Source organism: Suncus etruscus, chromosome 8, assembly GCF_024139225.1.
Source record: "Suncus etruscus isolate mSunEtr1 chromosome 8, mSunEtr1.pri.cur, whole genome shotgun sequence".
NCBI classification, from domain to species: Eukaryota; Metazoa; Chordata; class Mammalia; order Eulipotyphla; family Soricidae; genus Suncus; species Suncus etruscus.
In genome coordinates, this window is record NC_064855.1 from 53377081 (window position 1) to 53399631 (window position 22551).

The following is a 22551-nucleotide window of genomic DNA, read 5'->3' on the forward strand; positions in this document are numbered from 1 at the left end:
TTATACATATTTTAAGAGAGTGTGAAATATTTTTCTAAGCAATGCAATGTTAAGTGGGTGGGAATACATATCTGTACACACATGTTTTATATATGTACCAAGATCTATTATCTATATCCATATGCATGGATATATCTATAAGTACCTAGAAATTTGGAGAATTTTCTCCTTATCATCCAAAGGTAAAAAGTACATATTTTTAATATTGTATACATAGTCACATAATATATATGTATATTGTATACACATACATACGTATTATATATATATATGGTTAAAAATTCTATCATTCAGTATCACTGTTCCCCCCAGATATTTTAAGGGTTCATGAAAACATTTTCATTTTATTTTGGAAGTTATTTCCAGATAGGAGACTTTAGCTACCTAAAAGGCTACCAGATTTACTCAGTCAATAATTTCATCACAAGAGACAGTATGTTAAATAATTCATATATTTGATCCCAGCAAATGTCAAAGACTTCATTATTGTTTCAGTAATCTGTAAGTAGTTGATATTTGCCAAATGGCAAAAAAAAAAAAAAAAAAAATGGTGAGAGGTGCACCCTTAGAGAGAGACATTTAATGTGGGAATGTGAAAAGATTTAAGTAAACACAGGGTGCTGCTTGCCACCCTTCTCATCTGCTTTCTCAGAAGTCTAAGAGCTGACTCAGAGTCTGCAGGACAGCCCCACATGAATAACCAGAGCATACAAAACTGTTTCCTGCATGGAAAGCAGCAGTCTCCCAGATAAGTCTTGGACAAGTTCTGCCCTTGTCTTATAATTTGAGAATATAGTTTGTTTCACTATTTTCATGTTTTATCTTGTCATATTGGCTTTTTTTAATTTTATTTTGTTTTTGGGCCGACGTTGCTGGAGTTTACTTCTGGCTCTGCATTCAGGAATCACTTCTTTGATGCTCCAGAGACCATATGGGATGCCAAGGATCAAACCTGGGTCAGCTGCATTCATAGCAATTACCCTTCCTGTTGAACTATTGCTCTGGACCCTAGACTTATTAATAGTGATAGATCATAAGGCCATATGGCTCTACTTCACAGTTTCTTTCTTCTCCAATCACAGTTTAAAATGGTTGAACATGTACCATTAATATCAGCCTAATAGTACAGTGATGGGTAATTCAGTTTCAGAAATAAAATAAAGTGTATGTGGCATATTTACAAAAATAACAGTACAAGCTTATTTTTCCCAGCCATGGCACTAAAAGGAAGATCATTAAAATTATATGAGCTTTGATTGCTTTGTTTTGTCTGAAAGTGCAGTTTTAGTGCTGCTAGTACCTGGTATTTGCTATAGTTTAATATATTTCTGGTAGGCCACAACCGTATTCTTCTCATGTCATGACTAATTAAAGGTGCTTTTATTTTGCCAATTACCTTCAAACACTGTTTATCCAGGGCTACCTTTTATTTATTACTTCCTATGAAGAAAAACTACTTCTTAGGATAGCATAAGCCCCCCCAATTCTGCTTATCTAACTGAATCGTCCTGGCATGGGGTTAACAAGGAAGTAGTAAGGGAATGGTGATAAAAATAGGAAGAGCACATACGATATGAACTGATAAACTTCAGTTAGCTGCAAATCAAAAATAACATGAGCCGCGATAGCAACAATTCTACAGAAATGTAGACAAGGCCTGACTGTTAGGACACAGAAGAAATGGGGTTGTGTGGTGAACCCATTTGTGTCAGAACTTTGTCCAACCACTGCAGGGGTCCATGAAGATGAATCTCAATCCAGCATGGGGTGCTTGTGACATCTTGGCGATGATACTCAGCTCCCCAGCCCTGGAAAGCAAGAACAAAGTCCAAAGTGATTGTCCAGATTGTCCAGATGTTACAATCAGATTGTGGAGACAGTGCTGGCCATGCACCAGAGCTGCTCTTGGACCTGAGAGACAGCAGCAGGTACAGGACAGACCCCAACAGAATTGCTGGGGTGGGAGACATAGTACATACTATATAGTGTGTTTGCCTTGAAGTGGCCAAGCCAGGTTTAATCTCCAGCATCTCATTCCATTCCCCAAACCAGCCAGGAGTAATTTCTGAGTGCAAAACCAAAAGTAACTCCTGAGCACTGTTGGTTGGGTGTGGCCCCAAACCAAACAAACAAAAATACACATACACACAAAAATCAAATCTATATAGTGATGCATAAAGCACCAATTTGAGTTCTTGCTCCCAATTTACCTCCTCTTACTAGCATGTTCCATCCACATTGGCCCATCTACCTCTACAAATCCTCAAGCAGACTCCTGCTCTTCCCAAGGCCTCTGCTGCTCTCCCCTCAGATATTCTTTATTTGTTTTGGGGCCACACCTGGTGGCAGTCAGGGTTACTCTTGGCTCTGTGCTCAGGGGCCATTCCTGGTGGTGCTTAGGGGGCCATATGGAATGCCAATGATTGAACCCAGGTCGGTAAATGCCCTACCCACTGAGCTATGTCCCTGGCCCCGCCTGCATATATTTTTATACTGACTCTATTATCTCCTTTAAGTGTTTGTAGTGTCTCTTCTCCAATGGCAGAACCTGAATAACCCATCACCTTAACTTTTCATCACCCCACCCAGCACTCCTATTCCCTTTCCCAATTCTAGCTCTTTCTTTACTTCAACCTCTTTTTACATCTGCTTTACATAACAGAAGGCAAGATTTGCAGAAGGCAGAGACCCTAGAGTCATTATGGACAACCCCCATGCTTGGAATGATATCTGTCAGGCACAAGGTTTACTAGCTAGTAAGGATCAGTAAGGATCAGTAACGATCAGAGGGAAAAGAGACCTTAGAAATGATTGGGTCAACCACTCCCCAAGAATATCCCTGAGTGTTGTTTTTTTTTGTTTTTGTTTTGTTTTGTTTTTGGTTTTTAGTTTTTGGTTTTTGGGTCACACCCGGCAGCACTCAGGGGTTATTCCTGGCTCTATGCTCACAAATCGCTCCTAGCAAGCTCAGGAGACCATACGGGATGCTGGGATTTGAGCCACCGTCCTTCTGAATGCAAGGCAAACACCCTACCTCCATGCCATCTCTCCGTCCCCTTCCCTGAGTGTTTAATCATCCCTTAGACTTATATTTTTTTTCATCTGTGAGAAAAATTGTGTGAAAATGTGGTAATAGAACTCAGAGCATCACACATTCAAAGCAAGTGTGTTACCACTAAACAACATCCTGGGCTTACATTTTTATATTCTAATGCCCTGATGATGTGTTTTATTTAGTCCAATGTATTCTAAATATTATTATATCAATATAAAAGATTAATGAAATATTTACATTATTTTACTTGCATTAATTCTTCTAGTTTCATTTAACATATATCAACTGATACATCTATAATTTATTTTTCTTTTTGTTTGTTTTTGGGACACACCCAGTGATGCTCAGGGGTTATGCCTGGCTATGCACTCAGAAATTGCTCCTGGCTTGTGGGACCATATGGGATGCTGGGGGAATCGAACCGCGGTCCGTCCTAGGCTAGCTCAGGCAAGGCAGACATCTTATCACTTATGCCACCACTACGGCCTCACAATTTTTTTCTTGTAATGAAAATGTCCATATTTCTTTTGAATTAATTATCTCTATTTGCTAAGGATTTATTTCTAAGTCTTGAAATAATAGTAATTTTTTTCTATGAACTGATATCTCCCAGAAATACTGGACCAGAGGTGACATAGTGGTGCAGGGTCATGGGCACTTTGGTGGTGGTGGTGGATACAGTAAATTTTGTACATAGTTATTATAAAATCCATAGTAAAAGTAATTTTTTAAAAGCTAAAAATAGAGGCTGGAGCAATAACACAGTGGGTAAGGCATTTGCCTTGCATGCAGCTGACCTGGGTTGGATTCCCAGCATCTTAATATGGTCTCCTGAGCCTCCCAGGAGTAGTTTCTGAGCACAGAGCCAGAAAAGAGTAACCCCTATACACCATCAGGAGTAGATTTTAAAAAATGGGTAAAAATATAAATATTTCACACTATCTGATACTATCTGATCTTGGGAAAATGAGATTTCAGTGCAAGTTTATATTACATTAAAATAATTACTTCTGAAATCCTGACATTTATCTTAATTTATAAACAGACTGGACAATGCAAATGATTGAAATGATTGATCATTAGTAGAAATGTAATGCCATCTGCTAGCTCTCAAACATCAAAGAATGTGAAAAGATGTCCACATATTTATTAATTGCTCTACATTATAAAAATGCTTTGAAAGTTTGATAATACATTTGAATAAACCTGCTTGTCATCATGAAAGAAAATAGTTTCAAGAAGCCTTTTTTTTCAGCAGGCTCATCTTACCACCAATAATTTCCTAGCAGAGCTGAGTTCCTCCTTCACATACTGAAAGAAAACAATGGGTGCTGATACTTTTCAGGCTGATACCTCTGTGGCATTCTCAGAAAGGAGGGGACAGATTTTCCTTTATGCATGAACAATGCCAGACTTTACACCCTCGGCAGAAATGGTTCAGCTCCTCGACTTAACCATATCAAATTGCCATGCCACCAAATTTGTTTCAGATCAATATATTCTGAATACTTTAATATTTTATAGTAGTGTCAGCCCAGTAGGATCATGAAAATCTGAAGGGAAAGTTACATAGTAATCTACCAAGTTCAGTCAGCCTAATCAATAACACAGAAGGCTCAAGGAGCTCTAACCACAGCCTACTAAATCCTGACACTGACTTTAGTAACATTTTAGTAATCATTTCAAATTGACCCTTGTTAATTTTTTGTAAAATTTTTTATAATCTGCGTTGTAACAAACAATAGGAAATAAATTTGTTTGTGCCTACAAAGAGGCAGGCATGGTGGTGAATGGAAAACTAGGGACTCTGGTGAAGGGAAGGCCAGTGGTGGTGGGATTGGTGTTTGAACATTTAATGTCTGAAATGACTGTCTTATGAACAACTGTGTAAATCACAGTGTTATAATAAAAATTAGGAAAAGGAGAAAGCCTTATTAAAACTGGAAATTATAGTGTTCATTTAAAAAAAAAGAATTATTAAAGTTACAAACAGCTGGAGCAATAGTACAGCAGGCTGATCAGAGTTAAATCTCCAGCACCATACGGTCCCCCAAGCACTGTCAGGAGTAATTCCTGAGTAATTCCTCAATTAGCTTGACCATTGCTGGATATAGCCCAAAAACAAAATAATTTTTTTTTCAAAAATAATAAAATTACAAACAATCTGAACACAGAAAACCAGGATAATTATTTTATGGAAAAAATTTTCCGTTTTGAAAAGTAACCTCAATTTATTTTTCTTTATTTAAACATCTTGATTACAAATATGATTGTGATTAGGTTTCAGTCATGTAAAGAACACCCCCTTCACCAGTGCAACATTCCCACCACCAATGTCCCAAATCTCCCTCCATCCCACCCCACCCCCACCTGAACTCCAGACAGGCTTTCCAGTTCCCTCATTCATTCACATGATTATGGTAGTTTTCTGTGTAGTTATTTCTATAACTGCACTCACCACTCTTTGGGGTGAGTTTCAGAAAGTGAGCTGGAAGTTTCAGCCCTCCTCTCATTGTCTCTGAGGATTGTTGCAAAAATGAAGTTTATTTTTCTTAAAACCCGTACATGAGTGAGACTATTCTCTCTCTCTCTCTCTCTCTCTCTCTCTCTCTCTCTCTCTCTCTCTCTCTCTCTCTCTCTCTCTCTCTCTCTCCCTCTTTCCCTCTCTCTCTCTCCCTCTCTCTCTCTCCCTCCCTCACTCTGACTTATTTCACTCAGCATGATAGATTCCATGTACATCCATGTATAGGAAAATTTCATGACTTCATCTCTCCTGATGGCTGCATAATATTCCATTGTGTATATGTACCACAGTTTCTTTAGCCATTTGTCTGTTGAAGGGCATCTTGGTTGTTTCCAGAGCCTGGCTATTGTGAATAGTGCTGCAATAAATATAGGTGTGAGGAAGGGGTTTTTGTGTTGTATTCTTGTGTTCTTAGGGTCTATCCCTAGGAGTGGAATAGCTGGGTCGAATGGGAGCTCAATTTCCAGACTTTGGAGGAATCTCCAAATCGCTTTCCATAGAGGTAGGACTAGAGGGCATTCCCACTAGCAGTGGATAAGAGTTCCTTTCTCTCCACATCCCCACCAGCACTGATTGTTCTCATTGTTTGTGATGTATGCTAATCTCTGTGGTGTGAGATGGTATCTCATAGTTGTTTTGATTTGCATCTCCCTGATGATTAGTGAGGAGGAGCATTTTTTCATGTGCCTTTTGGCCATTTGTATTTCTTTTTTATCAAAGTGTCTATTCATTTCTTCTCCCCACTTTTTGATGGGATTAGATGTTTTTTTTTAAAGTTCTGTCAGTGCCCTGTATATTTTGGATATTAGCCCCTTATCTGATGGGTGTTGGGTGAATAGTTTCTCCCACATGGTGAGTGGCTCTTGTATCCTGGGCACTATTTCTTTTGAGATGCAGAAGTTTCTCAGCTTAATGTATTCCCATTTGTTAATCTCTGCTTCCACTTGTTTGGCAAGAGCAGTTTCCTCCTTGAAGATGCCTTTAGTCTCAATGTCATGGAGTGTTTTGCCGACGTGTTGTTCTATATACCTTATGGTATCAGGTCTGATATCAAGGTCTTTAATCCATTTGGATCTTACCTTCGTAAATGATGTTAACTGGGGGTCTATGTTCGCTTTTTTGCAAGTGGCTAACCAGTTCTGCAAGCACCACTTGTTGAAGAGGTTTTCCCTGCTCCACTTAGGATTTCTTGCTCTTTTGTCAAAAATAAGGTGATTGTATGTCTGGGGAACATTGTCTGAGAACTCAAGCCTATTCCACTGATATGAGGGTCTGTCTTTCTTAAGATAAATAAATTTTACCTTGAGAAAATCCGGAAAAGTCAGACCAACATGTCCACTGTTAACAGATACACAGATACTTTTATATACAAGCTCCAATTTTAAAACATAAGAATATTTGCAAGTGCTAATGCAGAAATGATTTAACAATGATAAAACATATCTTCAGCCTTAAAATTCAAATATAGTGATTTTATTTCTTCTAAAACACTTCCTCTACTCTCAAACTTTATATCTATTTTAAAAAAGATATAATTTGAGGTCTAATATTTGATTTTTTGGAGAGAGGCCACACTCAGCAACGCTCAGGGGTTACTCCTAGCTCTACTCTCAGAAATTGCACCTGGCAGGCTTGGGGAACCTAGGAATGCTGGGGATCAAACCAGGTCCATCCCAGGTTAGCCACATGCAAGGCAAATGCCCTACTGCTGTGCTATTGCTCCAGACACTGAGATATAATATTTGTGTAATAAGTACTCAAGAACAAACAGCCACCTCTCTCTCAAATTAAACATACATGCCATGTTTCAAAATTCTTAATACTTACTATTTTGTGCTATAATCAGTACTCTAACTTTTATCTTTTTGTGAATATTATTTTCTTCATTTTCCTATATGTACACTAAGATAGTCATTTAATTCTAGGTGAACCCATGAATATTATTATGTTTGGCAATATGAGATGTGGAAAAGTCTAATGGTATAAAATTCTATGAATTTATTAGTCACTTTACCTGTTGCATTAAAGAAATAAGGTAATTTGCCTCACTTGGTTTTCTGCAATACTCAAAGAGCTCCTCCTACCAATAAAATTCTCCCAGAACTGTCTTGAACTGGTTGGAAATCAGTTATATCAACTGCAAAGGGCTATTTGGTTTCATGTTGTCTTTCGTTTTCCCCACTATAATCCAATATCAAACACTCCTTACCTTCACAAAACTCATGCGGATGGTACACATCTTAGTCAACTCATACACGACTTCAAAGCCATGGTGAACGGACTGAGCCAGCAGCTGGGCGAAAAGTTGGTTGTTGAAGATCTTGAGGCTGCAGCCACTGGGAATCTTGCAGACAGTGGCTGGGTGGAAGCCATGTTGGTAGTTGCAGTTTCGGCTCTGCACAAAGATGCTGCTGTCGCTCACACATTCAGCATAGACCTCTCCCCCGACGTAGTACAAATGCACACCTACAAGGCAAGGGCAAAACCTTCAGACACTGCACTTAGCTTAGCTGTAACGCCATTCCCTACCTGCTGGTTCCTGTCACTTCAAGAGACCTGACTCTCCACTCTCTACTGTGAGGTGTAATAGCACTCATCAGACATTAGAAAGGCATGAGATCCAAATGCCAGCTGGGATTTTCATTCTACTCTCTGTTTTTCCACTGGAAAGTGGACTGCAACACATTTCGACAATCCTGGCCAAGAACAATTAGAGTCTGCAAGTATTATTCCTTCCAAGGCTCTCTCCTACTCATGTTATTCATTTCAAAGATAAGGTCTCAGAATATTAGATGCAGAATAAACATCTAGTGTAGAACCATCAATTATCCTTAAGATACAGACATAAAAATAAGAATTGGATGCAGACAACAGTAAAAATGTCACGTAAGTGCATATGTTGAACACATCAGAAAATATAGGAAATGAACTGTACATTGTTTTTGTCAACTATAAATCCCTTTTCTAAACAAATACCTTAAAGAGGCCTATTTATTTCAGAACTTAATGCTTACTATTACAGATGAATAATGCCTTTTTTTTCCACTTACATATAATAACAGTAAAAATTTTACCACCCTTTCAGATATAAGACACATTCAAAATATAGTTAGTGCTACATTATCTCACATTCTTGGAGTTTAAAGGCAAAACATTTTTTCTTTTTTAATATTCTGAGAATGCTGCTTTTTACAGCAATTTTCATCCCAATGAATGTTACTAGATTCTTTTGAAATATTTGGGGCTAGAGTGATAGTACAACCGTAGAGTTTTTGCCTTGCACACTTCTGACCCAGGACAGACCCAAGTTTAATACCTGGCATTTCATATGGTCCTCTGAACCTTCAAGGAGCGATTTCTGAATGCAGAGGCAGGAATAACCCCTGAGCACTGCCAGGTGTGGTCCAGTAAAACAAAATATCAACAACAACAATAAGAACAAAATTTCTAGGTCTAAATATCAACACAGATTTCTAGGAAGGTACGGAGAATAGATAAAATAAAGATCAATTTGAGTGCTCTTAGAGCATTTCTCCTCCAACATTTCAGCAAAAAATAAAACCTTCCAGTTTGAAATGTCCACATGATCATAGCACAATACTGCTATGATGGACCTTGAACACAGTCAGAGTAGTCAATTTTTGCTTTCCTCAAAATAAAAACAAAAAATTTTGGATAGGGCATATAGACTTCCAGGTCCTTTTACCCATTTCTAAAACTGCTTTTAGTAATCATTTTTGAGTTAGAAGGTTCAATGTAGCATTCTAGGCAACTCTATGTTGTCTGCCACATTATCTGTCCATCTGTATTGTTTCCTTACAACATCTTTCTTTTAATGCACTCTCAGAATAAAATTTCAGTAGATATTTAGACAAAAACATTGAAAAGAACTATGAGAGTCAAAAAGTCCTAGGCCTGCTTAATATTCAGCTCAGGATATGTCCCCCTCTGGTTGCCTAAATCAGACTAGTTCCCCTATCTCCATTTCCTCTCCCTTTGTTCTCCTCTCCATTAATCACTCTCCCAAATGCCTTTGGTCTGACATTGGGTCTAATATGAAGTTAGGTCCAGGCCGTGACAAGTAGGAAGACTAATTATAATGGGATGGGAACGGTTACTTGATTGTACAGAGATACTGGGGGGAAGACAGGTGTAAGCAGGTTGCCAATGAACTACCAAATAAAGGCCTGCTTTAGTTCTTGCAGTTTAAAAAAAAAACATAAAAGAGGGTCTGGGAGACAGATCAAGCAACAGAGCACATGCTTAGCATGTATGAGGCCCTGAGTTCAATCCCAGGCACTGCATGTGCTCTATCTGGTAATGCCAAACTGAACTGAATTCTATTTGACGCTACCTTTCAGCCAGTGGTAGACCCTATAAAAATCTTTTTATTAATAAATCAAATGAGGGACAGCAGAAAAAAGTATATATTTGTACATCAACACCACAAAATAATAAGATTAACTAAATTATAATAAGTAAAAAAAATAGTGTACTTAAATGAAATGACCTTCAAATGTATAATTGTCCCGGAACCTATTATGTAGGATAAGAGTTTTATTATCTTGTTGTGGAACAGACATTTTTCACTCCAACGTGCATTGCTGTAACTATTAGCAATAGTCAAAGTAAGAAAAACTCAGATGTCCCCCCAAAATGACTGTTTAATAAACTATGGTTACACATATGCAATATAATAAAGATGTGGCTATAAGAAAAGAAGAAATTATGCAATTTGCTTATAGATCAAAGATTGTGAAGTAAAGTTTTAGAGGGAGAGGGATGACACAAAATCATCACTCTCTATAAAGATGAAAAATAGGAGAAAAATATATGCCCAAGGCAGTAGAAATAAAGAACTTGAGAATGGGTCTCCAGTAGGAAGTATCACACTGGGGAAGGGAAGGGAGCCACACATGACACACTATGACAATGGTGGAGGTAAGTGGTCACTCTGGAGGGGGTAAGATTCTGGGAGGTGAGGAGCCTGCGAGATAGCATGGAGGTAAGGCATTTGCCCTGCATGCAGAAGGACGGTGGTTCGAATCCCGGCATCCCATATGGTCCCCTCAGCCTGCCACAGATGATTTCTGAGTGTAGAGCCAGGAGTAACCACTGAGCGTCACCGGGTATGACCCAAAAAAACAAAAACAAAAACAAAAGATTCTGGAAGGTGGTATAGTTATATGCATGGATCTTGTCAGTAACAGTATTGTAAACCACAGTGTATAAAGATGTGGGAATGCCTGTCATAGAGCAGGTTGGTGGGTAAAGACTTTTGTGGAAGAAATAGACATTGGAAGAAGTGGGGCTGATGAACATTTTTATCCCTGAAACTCAATCATGAGTAACTTTGCAAATTAGTGCTTCAATAATTTTTTTTATTTGTTATTGTTATCTGACTCAAGACTTTATGCGTTTCAATCCTGTTCAAGTTTTATCTGTAATCACAATGGACTTGACAGAGTGGAGAGAGCCGACTGGGCAGTGGTTTAGCAACTGAGCAGAGATTAGTTGCAGAGACAACAGGGCAAACCCAGGGAGCTGCTGTGGCTCAGAGACCAAGACCAGGACAGAACTGACCCCCGTGGTGAATTGGGACTGCTGTGGGCTGGAGACAGCCACATACACAGATAAGCCAACAAGCAAATAGTTTTGTTGCTGGGCCACACCCTTCATTGCTTGTTGTTTTGTTAGTTAGTTTGTTTGTTTTTTGTTTTGTTTTTTGGGGGATTTTTTTTTTTTTAGTTTTTTGGGCCAACACTGTGACGTTCTGGGGGTTACTCCTGGCTATGCACTCAGAAATCGCTCCTGGCTTGGGGGACCATATGGGATGTCAGGGGATTGAACCGCAGTCTGTCCTACGTTAACTCATGCAAGGCAAACGCCCTACAACTTACACTATTGCTCTGGCCCTGCTTGGTATTATTTTTAATTCTACCTTTAGTAGGTAGGCTTGAAGAGTAGTTTTACATCATGTATGGGATTCATGATCACTGAGAACACTGAACAGTAAAAACAAATGTCCACAAATGACACAACTTAAGTTGATAAAGGAAACCCAAAGGCAAGTTCACCCCACACCTTGAAATATATTTTGTGGAGTGCTATACCTTCCTTTATCTGGGCTTTCCATTTGGTGTGACTGCATCCATCTCTTTATGAGATTGGAGAGTCTGGAATCTGATATTGTGGTTAATTTGAACCAGAGACATTTAGGTTGACTGAATCAGGTTGAATTCCCAGATGCCTTCTTAGGTAGTTTTAAGTAAAAAATATTATGGAGAAAAGATTGGACAGAAGGGAGATTAATTAGGATGTTAAATTAAAACAGAAATATTTGCTGAAAAATATCTCTAGATTATTTTAATAAAAATGTTCTCAAAATTGTTTTTGTAAATGTCTTTTCAAATGTTTCTTTAATTTTATAGGCAGGAGCAATAGTACAGTGTGTAGAGCCCTTTCCTTGCACATGGCTTACCCAGGTTCTGTTCCCCTGCACCACAGATAGTCCCCGGAGCCTATCAAGATTAATTCCTGAGTGTAGAGCAATGAATAACCCCTGAGTATCGCTGGGTGTGATAAAAAATCAAAATAGAAATGTACGTATTTCAGACGTGCAGCAGAGATCTTGGCAAGGTGAACCTTCACAAAGCTAGATTGAGAGGCACAATGCAGGGCCTGCTTGTGCCTCATACCACGGAGATTTGTAATGGTTATTACAAGTCTTATGCAGCAGGTGGCAGCAACTTCTCTCTTATTCATTAATACTCTGGGCAGTTGCAAGATAAATTGCAGGCTGGGGTATATACACCTTGGCACCTCACTCCACACACACTGCTGTCCTTACACACACTATTCCACACCATCTCACATGAGCAAAAAAAGAGGCCCACAGCAGATATTTAGAGCATAGAGAGATGCGAAGAGTAGAAACCAACCTCAAATTCATGGGTCCAAAACAATCAATTATTTCTTAAATTATATTTCATTTTTTGCCTTTATGTGTGTTCTTAAAAACCTGGGGTTTTACTCTACAGAATTTTATTATTTTGAACCTAAGCGATAGTACAGTGGGTAGGAAGCTTGCCTTGCTCGCAACAGACCAAGGTTTGATTCCTGTAGTCCCATATGGTCCCCAGACTCTGCCAGAAGTGATTAGAGAGTAAAAAACATAAAAATTCTCAATGCAAAGTCCTGAGAATCTCCAGGTATGGCCCCAAAACAAAATAATATTTTAATTTCTTTCATTAATGTTTATAGTGATTATTTTTTCTCATATGAAGTATTCTGCAACATCATGTTTGATGGCCCTGATAGTATGGCATTCTGTGGTAAAATCTTTTACTGGAATTACTTTATAGAGATGAGAAGACTTATTATATGTTCAAAAGCATAAAGAAAAAGGCATTCTAAGACAAAAGAGATAGATCATACAAGGCTTAAGTCACTTTCCTGACATGTATCCAACCCCAATACATTTCCCAGCAATGCATATTCCCTAAGAATGGCCTACTACATGAGCACAGATGTGGTGTGACTCTGGAGTAACATTGCTTGGCTTATCATCCCCTTCTTCAAATTATACCAAGTAAAATAAATTTAACAGGAGTTTTCAAAAGGCAAGTTATGTTGGAGCCAGAGTGATAGCACAGCATGTAGGGGCAATTGTACAGAACCCACCCAGCATCTCATATGGTCTTCCAAGCCTGCCAGGAGTAATTTTGAGTGCAGATCCAGGAGAAAGCCCTGAGCGCTACCAGGTGTGGCCTCAAAACAAAATTAAAAAAGCAAGTTATAATACAGACCTTTCTATAGAGGGAACTAAAAAATTAAACACATTCATTTATTAAAACTAGAAGATCGGGGCCGGGCGATGGTGCTAAAGGTAAGGTGCCTGCCTTGCCTGCGCTAGCCTTGGACGGACCGCGGTTCGATCCCCCGGTGTCCCATATGGTCCCCCAAGCCAGGAGCAACTTCTGAGCACATAGCCAGGAGTAACCCCTGAGTGTTACCGGGTGTGGCCCAAAAACCAAAAAAAAAAAAAAAAAAAAAAAAAAACTAGAAGATCTGGGACCAGAGCAATGGCATAGCAGTAGGACATTTGCCTTGCATGCAGCTAACCTAGAACTGACTGCAGTTTGATCCCCTGGTTTCCCATATGGTCCTCCAAGCCAAGAGTAACTCCTGAGTGTCACCAAGTGTGGCCCAAAAACCAACTCTTCCCAAAAAACTAGAAGAATTACCATAATTCTGCAAAATTTAAGATATACAAGAAATGTATCCATAAAAATATGAAAAAAATCTGTAAGAAATGTAGTGACTTGTGACATAAGATTATTATTTTCAGGAATATTCTGATTTGCTTCAGTAAGTGCAATAATTGAAGTTACTGAAGAAATTATCACACACATCTTTATTCCAGTAAGGGAAAATCTGATATTATAGAGGACAAATGTAACATAGTGAAAGAAAAATGCTCACAAGCCAGAGCAATAGCTCAGTGTGCTGAGGTACATGCTTTGCTTGCAAGAGGCCTAAATATAGTCCCCGAAACCACATACTTCCACAAACGACACTGAGAGCAGCCCTAAAACAATTCTTGGGAGCAGAAAGTAGTCCCTGAGTAAGGGCAGGTATAGCCCAGATACAAATAAACACACAAACATACATACCAAGGATCGTGGCAGCCTTATTTCAATTGAAATTTCATGCTAAGAACATGACACAGGCTTTTTATGAGGGTTACATTACAAAACAAATCAGAGGACCAAAATGATTTTAGTCTGATTAATGATTAGACTAAGTCATGCATCTCTTTGAAACATAATCCTAACTCAGGCATTTACAAGTACTCTAGGAGTTCAGGAAAGGAAAAGGCGTGATGTAATGTACTTTCTTTTTTTGTTTGTATTTTTGTCTCATTTTGTCACCTCAGAGCTTACCCCTGGCTCTGTGCTCAGGGATCACTTTTGTTGGAGCACAAGGGACCATATAGAGTGCTGGGACTTGAGTCCAGAATAGCCATGTACAAGGTGCCTTATCCTTTGTACTATCTCGCTGGCCACGTCATCTTTACCCCCAGAGAGGGAAGCATTTGTTATCTCGAGAGAAATAAATAAATATAAATACATTTATGTTGTCTGAAGTTTTAACAAAATTTTCAGGTAGGGTTTACTTTAAAATGATTTCTATGGGCTGGAGCAATAGCACAAAGGGTAGGGCATTGCCTTGCATGCAGCTGACCTGAGTTTGATCCTTGGCATCTCATATGGTCCCCTGAGACTGCCAGGAGTGATTTCTGAGGACAGGCCCAGGGGTCACCCCTGAGCGCCACCAGGTGTGGTCTAAAAACAAAACAAACAAACAAAAAGATTTCTATGAGACTCTGTGCTTCTGTTTGACAATGTGTTGCTGTTTTCTGAGAGGATTTGCAGATTACTCTGCATTAAACTTCTTAACACCCCTGAAGTCCAAGATAGAACTATAATATTAAAGGTGTTGTCTAAAACTATATATGTAAGAGATCTGATACAGGGGTTAAGGCCCTTGCCCTATTCAGTCCTTGTCACCACACATTCCTCTTGCATTGCTGAGCACTGCTTGGGAGACCACAAAAGAAGATGAAATAAAATAAAATAGTGAAGGAGTCTAGGGATCTTTGGTTATGAGACCTTTGTGTGAGGGGGCCCAGAGGAAGAAAAGAAAGTGGAAAATACAGACGGGAATGAGGTCAGAGGCACCAGGGTCTGGAAGAGTTGAGAAATGCTGGTTTCACTGCTTTAGCTCAGCATTATGAACTGGCTACATAGATTTAAATGGAGGGGCTGTGGATCTTACTGTCTCTTTTAAGGATCCCCTTTTGTTTTTATTTTAAAGTTTCTTTGAGACATTAATCAGCCTGATAGCTCAGAGCAGCTACCACAAAGGCAACACCTCAGCCACCAGAGCATATCTTGGTGTGCCCTATCCCTGCATCACTTCCAGGACCCCCTTTTCTTCCCTTAAGAACCCAGTGCTTCATAAACTGAGTTTTGAAATCCAAGACCAAGGGTTTTACATCCTGAATCCTTGCTTTGTTGCTCTGAAAAAGGATCCCTTTCTGATACTGAGGTTAAACTGTAGGAATTTAAGGGTCAAAGATACAAAACAGTCTTTTTGTTCTAATGAATGATGAGCCCTGTCCCTTCCTCAGCAGGTTACTGCTGTCCCATTGTCCACACACGTGTGCTTGGAGCTGTATTTTCTCTAGTGTAATGGTCTGTACTGACTCACCAAGCTCTTTCACTCTGCCTTCCATTCAAAGGGATGCACTGTTAGGTGTGACTGGTGGCTCTAGTTTAAAACCTTTATTTGTAACTCTGCCACAGTGAACTGGTGCAAAGGAAATCAAACTTGTCACTTTGACTTCACTAGTCAAAGAGCCATTTAAAGAGCCATTTGCCAGTTAGCACTAGCATTTCAGGGGTTATCACTTCAATCTCAGAGTCAGTATCTCTGGGATTGCGTCTACAACAGTGCATTCTAGTAATATAAAGTTTACCTATGTTCTTCTGTGAAAACTAGCAATCCCAATGATCACCTCATTTATTTGAGGACCAGTGCCATATAAAACTGATTTGTTGTTTTTTTTTTTTTTTTTTGTTTTGTTTTTTTGGTTTTTGGGTCACACCTAGCAGCGCTCAGGGGTTACTCCTGGCTCTATTCTCAGAAATCGCTCCTGGCACGATCGGGAAACCATATGGGATGCCGAGATTTGAACCACCGACCTTCTGCATGCAAGGCAAAAATCTTACCTCAATGCTATCTTTTCGGCCCCATGACTGGGTATTTTTCTAATTGTATCCTGTTATATCCTCCTTGTTCCATATTATAGAAGAGAGTGCTAAAGGTCAGACAGCTCAGGAGCTCATACACAGTCATCCAAATGATTAGTACAAGGATTTGTACCCCGGCTCTATCTCTGGTCCCTATTTATCCCCTCTCTTAAAGTGGAGGACCCTTCTGCCTTTTAATTTGCACCTTATAGGGAAATGTTTGAAAAATTTTCAAAGTAGATTGAAAGTACCTATCCCATACTCTGGTATGCCATGATCATAAAATAATACAATAAAATAAAATGGTAAAGTAGTGACATTTTACAGTGATTTACTTTGAAACTAAGTTTGATCAAATTTGATGTTTTCCTTACAAAACTATTCAGAAAAAGGGCATTGCCCAGAGAATTACATTGAGCCTCAGGGAATTATAAACATCTGTAAGAAAAAAAGACAAAGAGTTTCCAACATATAGTACACACGGAAAAAGCAACAATTGGGTTAGAGTCATAGTACAGATAGGGTGCTTGCCTTGCAATGCAGCTGATTCTGATTGGATCCCAGCATTGTATGTACCCCAGCACCACTAGGAGTGAGCACAGAAGAGGATGTGACCCAACCTCCTCCCCACAATCATTCCCCCAAATCAAGATTATTTCCTGATGTTTGTGCACTGACCTAATATTCAATCCAGTACAAGTTCTCCTGTTTTTGAACAGAGGGTTTTAGGATGATTTCCAAATAGAAAAGTAGAGCTTTGAAATGACTTTCATTTGGAACAAAGTCTAATCAGAACCACAATTCTAACTCATAAGTCAAAACTAGATTCTGCCCCTTCACATTCTATATCTGATATTCTAGTTTCCAACTTATTTTATCGCTGCAACTATATCTTGTAAGTTACCTCCAAAGCTACTACAGTACCCTCTTTACTCTGGCCCTGGCTCGTTCTAATGCTTCTGTTCAATAAGGTCATCCAGGTCTCAGCTTTCCCACTCTGTTGTCTGTGCTTTCACACTCCACCTTCTGCCACCAACCAGGAGCCACTCTGCTAACTTATGAGCTAGAAAGAGTACGGTGCCAAAACACTTTCTGAGGCTTTCTCCCACAGTGGCCCCAGAAAATTCTGAGCCTTTGGATGGCCCATCAGAAAAGGCTGCCCAAGTACCTGGTCTAGTTCCACTTTCAGGTGCTAGCTCGGACACCCCTGCAAAGGAAAGACACATTTGCTTTTTACCCTTTCCTATGTGTCTCCTGGTGTTTTCTATGGTGGAGTTTCTGTTTACATTAGAAAGCAGTCCGAGACAGAATCTGTTCCTATTATTTGAAGGGTCCGTGAATCCATCTATAAGCACACTTCGGGCGGAAGCCTGGAACGTCTCCCCGACTCTGTTGTTCAGTTCATAGTAGGCGACTGAGCACCAATGTTGTGGCTCCTCATAGCAAACAGGCCGGAAGTCTGAAAGACAATGAACCAGACAGTGCATTATAGCATCAGGTCTATGCTGCCCATCTTATGATCCCATCAGAAAACTTGGACCAGGGCTGTCCTGGCTGCAAGACCAAGGCTGCGGCACTGTGCTCTTTTTAAACCTATTGTTTTAATGGAAACTGTGAGGGATTATGGCCTCTGGTGAGCGCAGAGAGGTGATGGTCCTTGTAGATGCATTGGCACATATAAGATTAGTTTGTTTTATCAGGCAAATGATATAAATAGAGGTCTGTAATCTTCATCACTGCTATGAAATCACAAAGGAAGCTGGCAGGTCACCTGTTTACATATGAAAGAAAGCATACTCCAACACCTGTGCCAAACTACAGCCCGGGGAAAAGAATACCCTTTTCGAAGGAACTAAAATAATAAGTAATAATTAAGGTATGATTTTTTAAATATTAAATTAAAAACAAAGCAAAACGAGAGGTCCTGGAAGAATAGTACAGGGATTTAGAGCAGTTGCTTTGCGAGAATATGGTTAAAAGTTCAAAGCTATGAAGACCACATGTGTCAGGTGTGGTCCTGGGCCGCTCCATTATTTGAGCCTGAATCTTCTTCTGTGATCCCTGGTACTACAAGTGACCAGAACCACAACAAAGCCAGATGTATAAAAATACTTGAAAAAAAAAGGGTGCAACCCTTGTCAAGCACTGAAAGGAAAGAGATATATAAATAGCATGCCATCTGGCAAGCATGAAGGTCAACACCACAGCACCCCTGTCAAGCACCTCAACTGAGTGTGAATTCTGGCGGGCATAAGAACACACAACCAAAGCAATGCAAACATCAACGAGCACCAAGGCAAACGGTACAAGTACCACAACTTGATTATGTTCTCTGATGATTAACACAACTAAAGTATGCAAGCACCACAGCCAGGCATGCCTGAAACCCAGGTCATCTTACACACACACACACACACACACACACACACACACACACACACTAAAAGAGGTAAAAAAAAAAAAACAAGATATGTCTTATAAGTACTTATGAACAATAGAGATTTACACATAAAATCACATTCGTTCTTTTGTATAACTGGAATACTTGGTTATGGTACCAAAGTATCTTAATTATTTTTGTCGGTTTGGGGGCCACATCTGGTGGTGCTCAAAGGCTTGCTCCTATCTCTGCATTCAGGGATCACCACTAGCAGCACTCAGGAGCATATGCAGTGCTGGAATTAAACCAGGCTTGGCCACATGCAAGGGAAGTGCCATAACCTTGTATTATCTTACCAGCCCAAGTACTGAAGTATTTAGAAGAAAAAAAAAAAAAGCACTTTCATTAAAAAAAATCCACGAACATGTATTTGATGCCCCAAAAGTTAACAAGTTTCAAAGTTAAAAATTTCCAGTAACAAATTAAGGTTCTGAATTCTTTCTTTGCTCCATTCACACTTTCTGCCTTGATATTGATTATCTTTTTTTTACTTGAACAGTACAATCTAAAGCATGTTCCTATGTGCATTAAAATATGCATTTATGAAGCAGACACAGGAGTGGTTATTATGTGACTTGTGGAATGTCCTTCACTGGCAGAACTCCCTCTGAGATATAATCACTGTGCTTCCTGGAACTGTGGCCTCAGCAGTACTTGGTATTGGCCAGGGTATTGGCATGTCAGAACCCAGTGCAGGTCTAGAGAATCAAGTCTCCATTCACACACAGGATTTCCAGGTGCTGAAAATTATGAACAGTAAAGACAAGAAGATTGGCTTAGCTTATTATAAGACATAAGTAAAAGTCATGCAGTAATTCATTTAACTCAATGGCCAACTGCGGTTTCAGGCTCTATACCAGAAATATAACAATCAAAAAATGAGTAATAGCTAAATATCGTAAATAGAAATTATAAATTACAGAGTGACCAATTTAACAGTCGATGCCTATGGTAAAACACTAGCTATACTGTTGAGAGTTCAAAAGGAAAAGACAGACTAACTGGGGAGAATAGGAGTAAAACTTCATTTGCCCCACAGTTCAAAAGTTATTTGTCACAGCAGGGGTGAAGAACCTTTGTTCTTCAAAGGGTCATTTGGATATTTGTAATGCCACTTGTTGGCTCACATTCCACTGTGAGCAAGGAGCAGTCGTTGTCTATTTCTTCATGTACCAGGCCTGGTCACAAGATTTCACAGGCCTCTGGGTCAGATGTCTCCCAGGCAAGAAGTGTAGGAAGTATAGGAACACTTCATATCAATCTTTTAATTCTCCTCTTGGCAGCCCAAGGGAATACTTACAATTGGGAGACTTAAAAACATAAATAGATGAACAGATTACAGAAATCAGACAAATTACAACAGCATAACAACTGGCACCAAATGAATTTATGTAGGACTTCAGGAATTTTTCTCTCCAGGTATTATTTCTCTCACCCTCCGAAGGTATGTGTGAATTTCTTCATTAAACCCATTGTAGATCCACATTAGAGGTCTAAGTATTTGCAATTAAGCAACAGCTTTGACTTGCCCTTTCTCACAGGAGCAGACACTCGTACCTTCCATGAGTTTTTTTTTGTTTTTTTTGTTTTTTTTTTTTGGTTTTTTGGGCCACACCCGTTTGATGCTCAGGGGTTACTCCTGGATAAGCACTCAGAAATTGCCCCTGGCTTGGGGGGATCATATGGGATGCCAGGGATCGAACCATGATCCTTCCTTGGCTAGCGCTTGCAAGGCAGACACCTTACCTCTAGCACCACTGAGCTGGCCCCTCCATGAGTTTTTTTAATCACTGACTCAGGGCCAAGGAGATAAGCTCAAAGAGGTGCAGTGTATGCCTGCCAAACACCAGGTCCAGAGTTCCATCCCCCAGTACCACAAGCCAAACCCCACAAGTACTACTTAGTACATATCTGGGCTGAGTATCATTATAAATACATGAACCCTAGGACTCCTGAGCACTGCTTAAGGTTCCCCCCACATCACAAATATTTTCAATACTTGCAGAGAATTACTGAGGGTACTAGCTGATGCATGCTGTGCTGGATTCACACACACAAAAAAAAAGCCAACTGGAGAGATAGCACAGCAATAGGGCATTTGCCTTGCACACAGCCAATTCAGGATGAACAGTGTTTCAATTCTAGCATCCCATATGGTCCCCCGTGCCTACTAGGAGCAATAGCTGAGGGCAGAGCCAGGAGTAATCCCTGAGCACAGCCAGGTGTGACCAAAAACATTAAAAAAAAAAAAAAAAAAAAAGAGGGAGCTAGCATTAACCAAACCAGAGTTCTGCCCACCGGAGTTGTGTGTATCTATTGACAGACAACACTGCAGATAGCAGCAAAAAAAAAAAAAAAAAAAAAAAAAGCCTAACACTGACACTTCGTGCTGCCTGTCCTCAGTCCCAGTCTTTCCACTTGAATGAGCTAAGTATTCATTTGATTATCTTACTTTCACAGTTTCACAAAACAAAGTCCCTGGAAATTCTCAAGATTGCTCTTCAAATCTGTTTCATTGCTGAGCAATTTCTCAGCCTTAGAACCAGACATCAAAGCATAGACATGCTGTAGCTCTGGTGTAACAGCTCCAATTAGGTCTGGTTCTGATCATCTTAGGGAGGCCAGGATCCGAAAGTGCAGAGGACATTGCTGAGTGAACCATAAAGGCCCTACGAGGGCTTCAATCAAAGGGAGGACAAAAACGGGCCTGCTATATTAACCATAGGGCCCTGAACCCCACACAGACCACCATTTGCACTGACCTGAATGTGAATAGGGGCTCTCTGGTTCTGAAGGGCTTCCTGGGGAGTGAGGGTAGCTGGCCACGCATGGAGACTGTGAAAACTGCCCAGGTGAGGGAGGAAAAGCGGGGCAGGTAGGCTGCTGGAATGAGTCCGGGTAGGTGGCATTGTGTGGCATGAGGGGTTCACTGTGCAGGGAGGCACTGCGGAACTTGGCCAGGAGGCTGAGTTGGGGGTTGTATTCACTGTGTCTTGGCACAAGGACAGGAGGCAGCACTAGAGGAAGAAAGAAACCAGTAGATTAGAACTGAACATTGGCTTGTTGCTACAAAAAAATTTGAGTGGATACTGGCTACATTTGTCTACCCATTTTTCCTCTCTTTTGAATGACACAACTCTTGGGGGTTGTTGTTGTTTTTTTTGTTGGTCTGTTTTGTTTTTCTTTTCTTTTGGGAATCATCCCTCTACCATGCTTTAAGTTTACTGTGAAATCACCATTTGAAGTCCATCTCTTCCCCCAAAGAGTACTTGTTAAGTAGGTTAAATCAACGGTCTCTCTCCTTGTGACCTGAATCTTAAGCAAAAGGCACCAATTAATGAAAAGTTTAAAGGAGAAATCATTCTGCCATTAGTTCTCCAAAGAGCCTGCCTGTTCTCCTACCACAGGAATTACCAGAGCCTTTCGGAGAGATCATCACTCACATCTTCCTTTGATTCTGTCAGTCATGTTTTTAAAAGACAAAATAGGTTACTATTGCTTGCAACCAAACCCTCAGTGACCTTCTGTGACTTTGCTGAATTATTTAGATGTGCAGCCTAAATTTTGGGCTCAAGAGTGCTGGTAAAGTAAAAACATTCTTGTCTAACAAAAATAATCTTCATAAGAAAGTTTTAAAAATAAACAAAAAGCTATTAAATAACTGAGTAAAATAAGAGTGAGTTTTATAATTACTGAGTAATAATAAAAGTGAATA

The 22551-nt window shown here is 39.8% G+C and overlaps 1 protein-coding gene across 1 annotated transcript in view; it reads right to left on the reverse strand.

Annotated features, from left to right (window-relative positions):
- Positions 1 to 534: 534 nt before the first annotated feature.
- The window catches only part of SMAD9 (SMAD family member 9), a 62509-nt gene continuing 40492 nt past the window's right edge, over positions 535 to 22551 (reverse strand). The window contains exons 3-6 of the mRNA XM_049778808.1: positions 21599 to 21853; positions 17634 to 17855; positions 7789 to 8045; positions 535 to 1808 (exon numbers count right to left, since the gene is read on the reverse strand). Of these exons, the coding sequence (XP_049634765.1) occupies positions 1665 to 1808; positions 7789 to 8045; positions 17634 to 17855; positions 21599 to 21853 (878 nt within the window). The 3' untranslated portion in view covers positions 535 to 1664. The remainder of the gene's footprint in view (positions 1809 to 7788; positions 8046 to 17633; positions 17856 to 21598; positions 21854 to 22551) is intronic.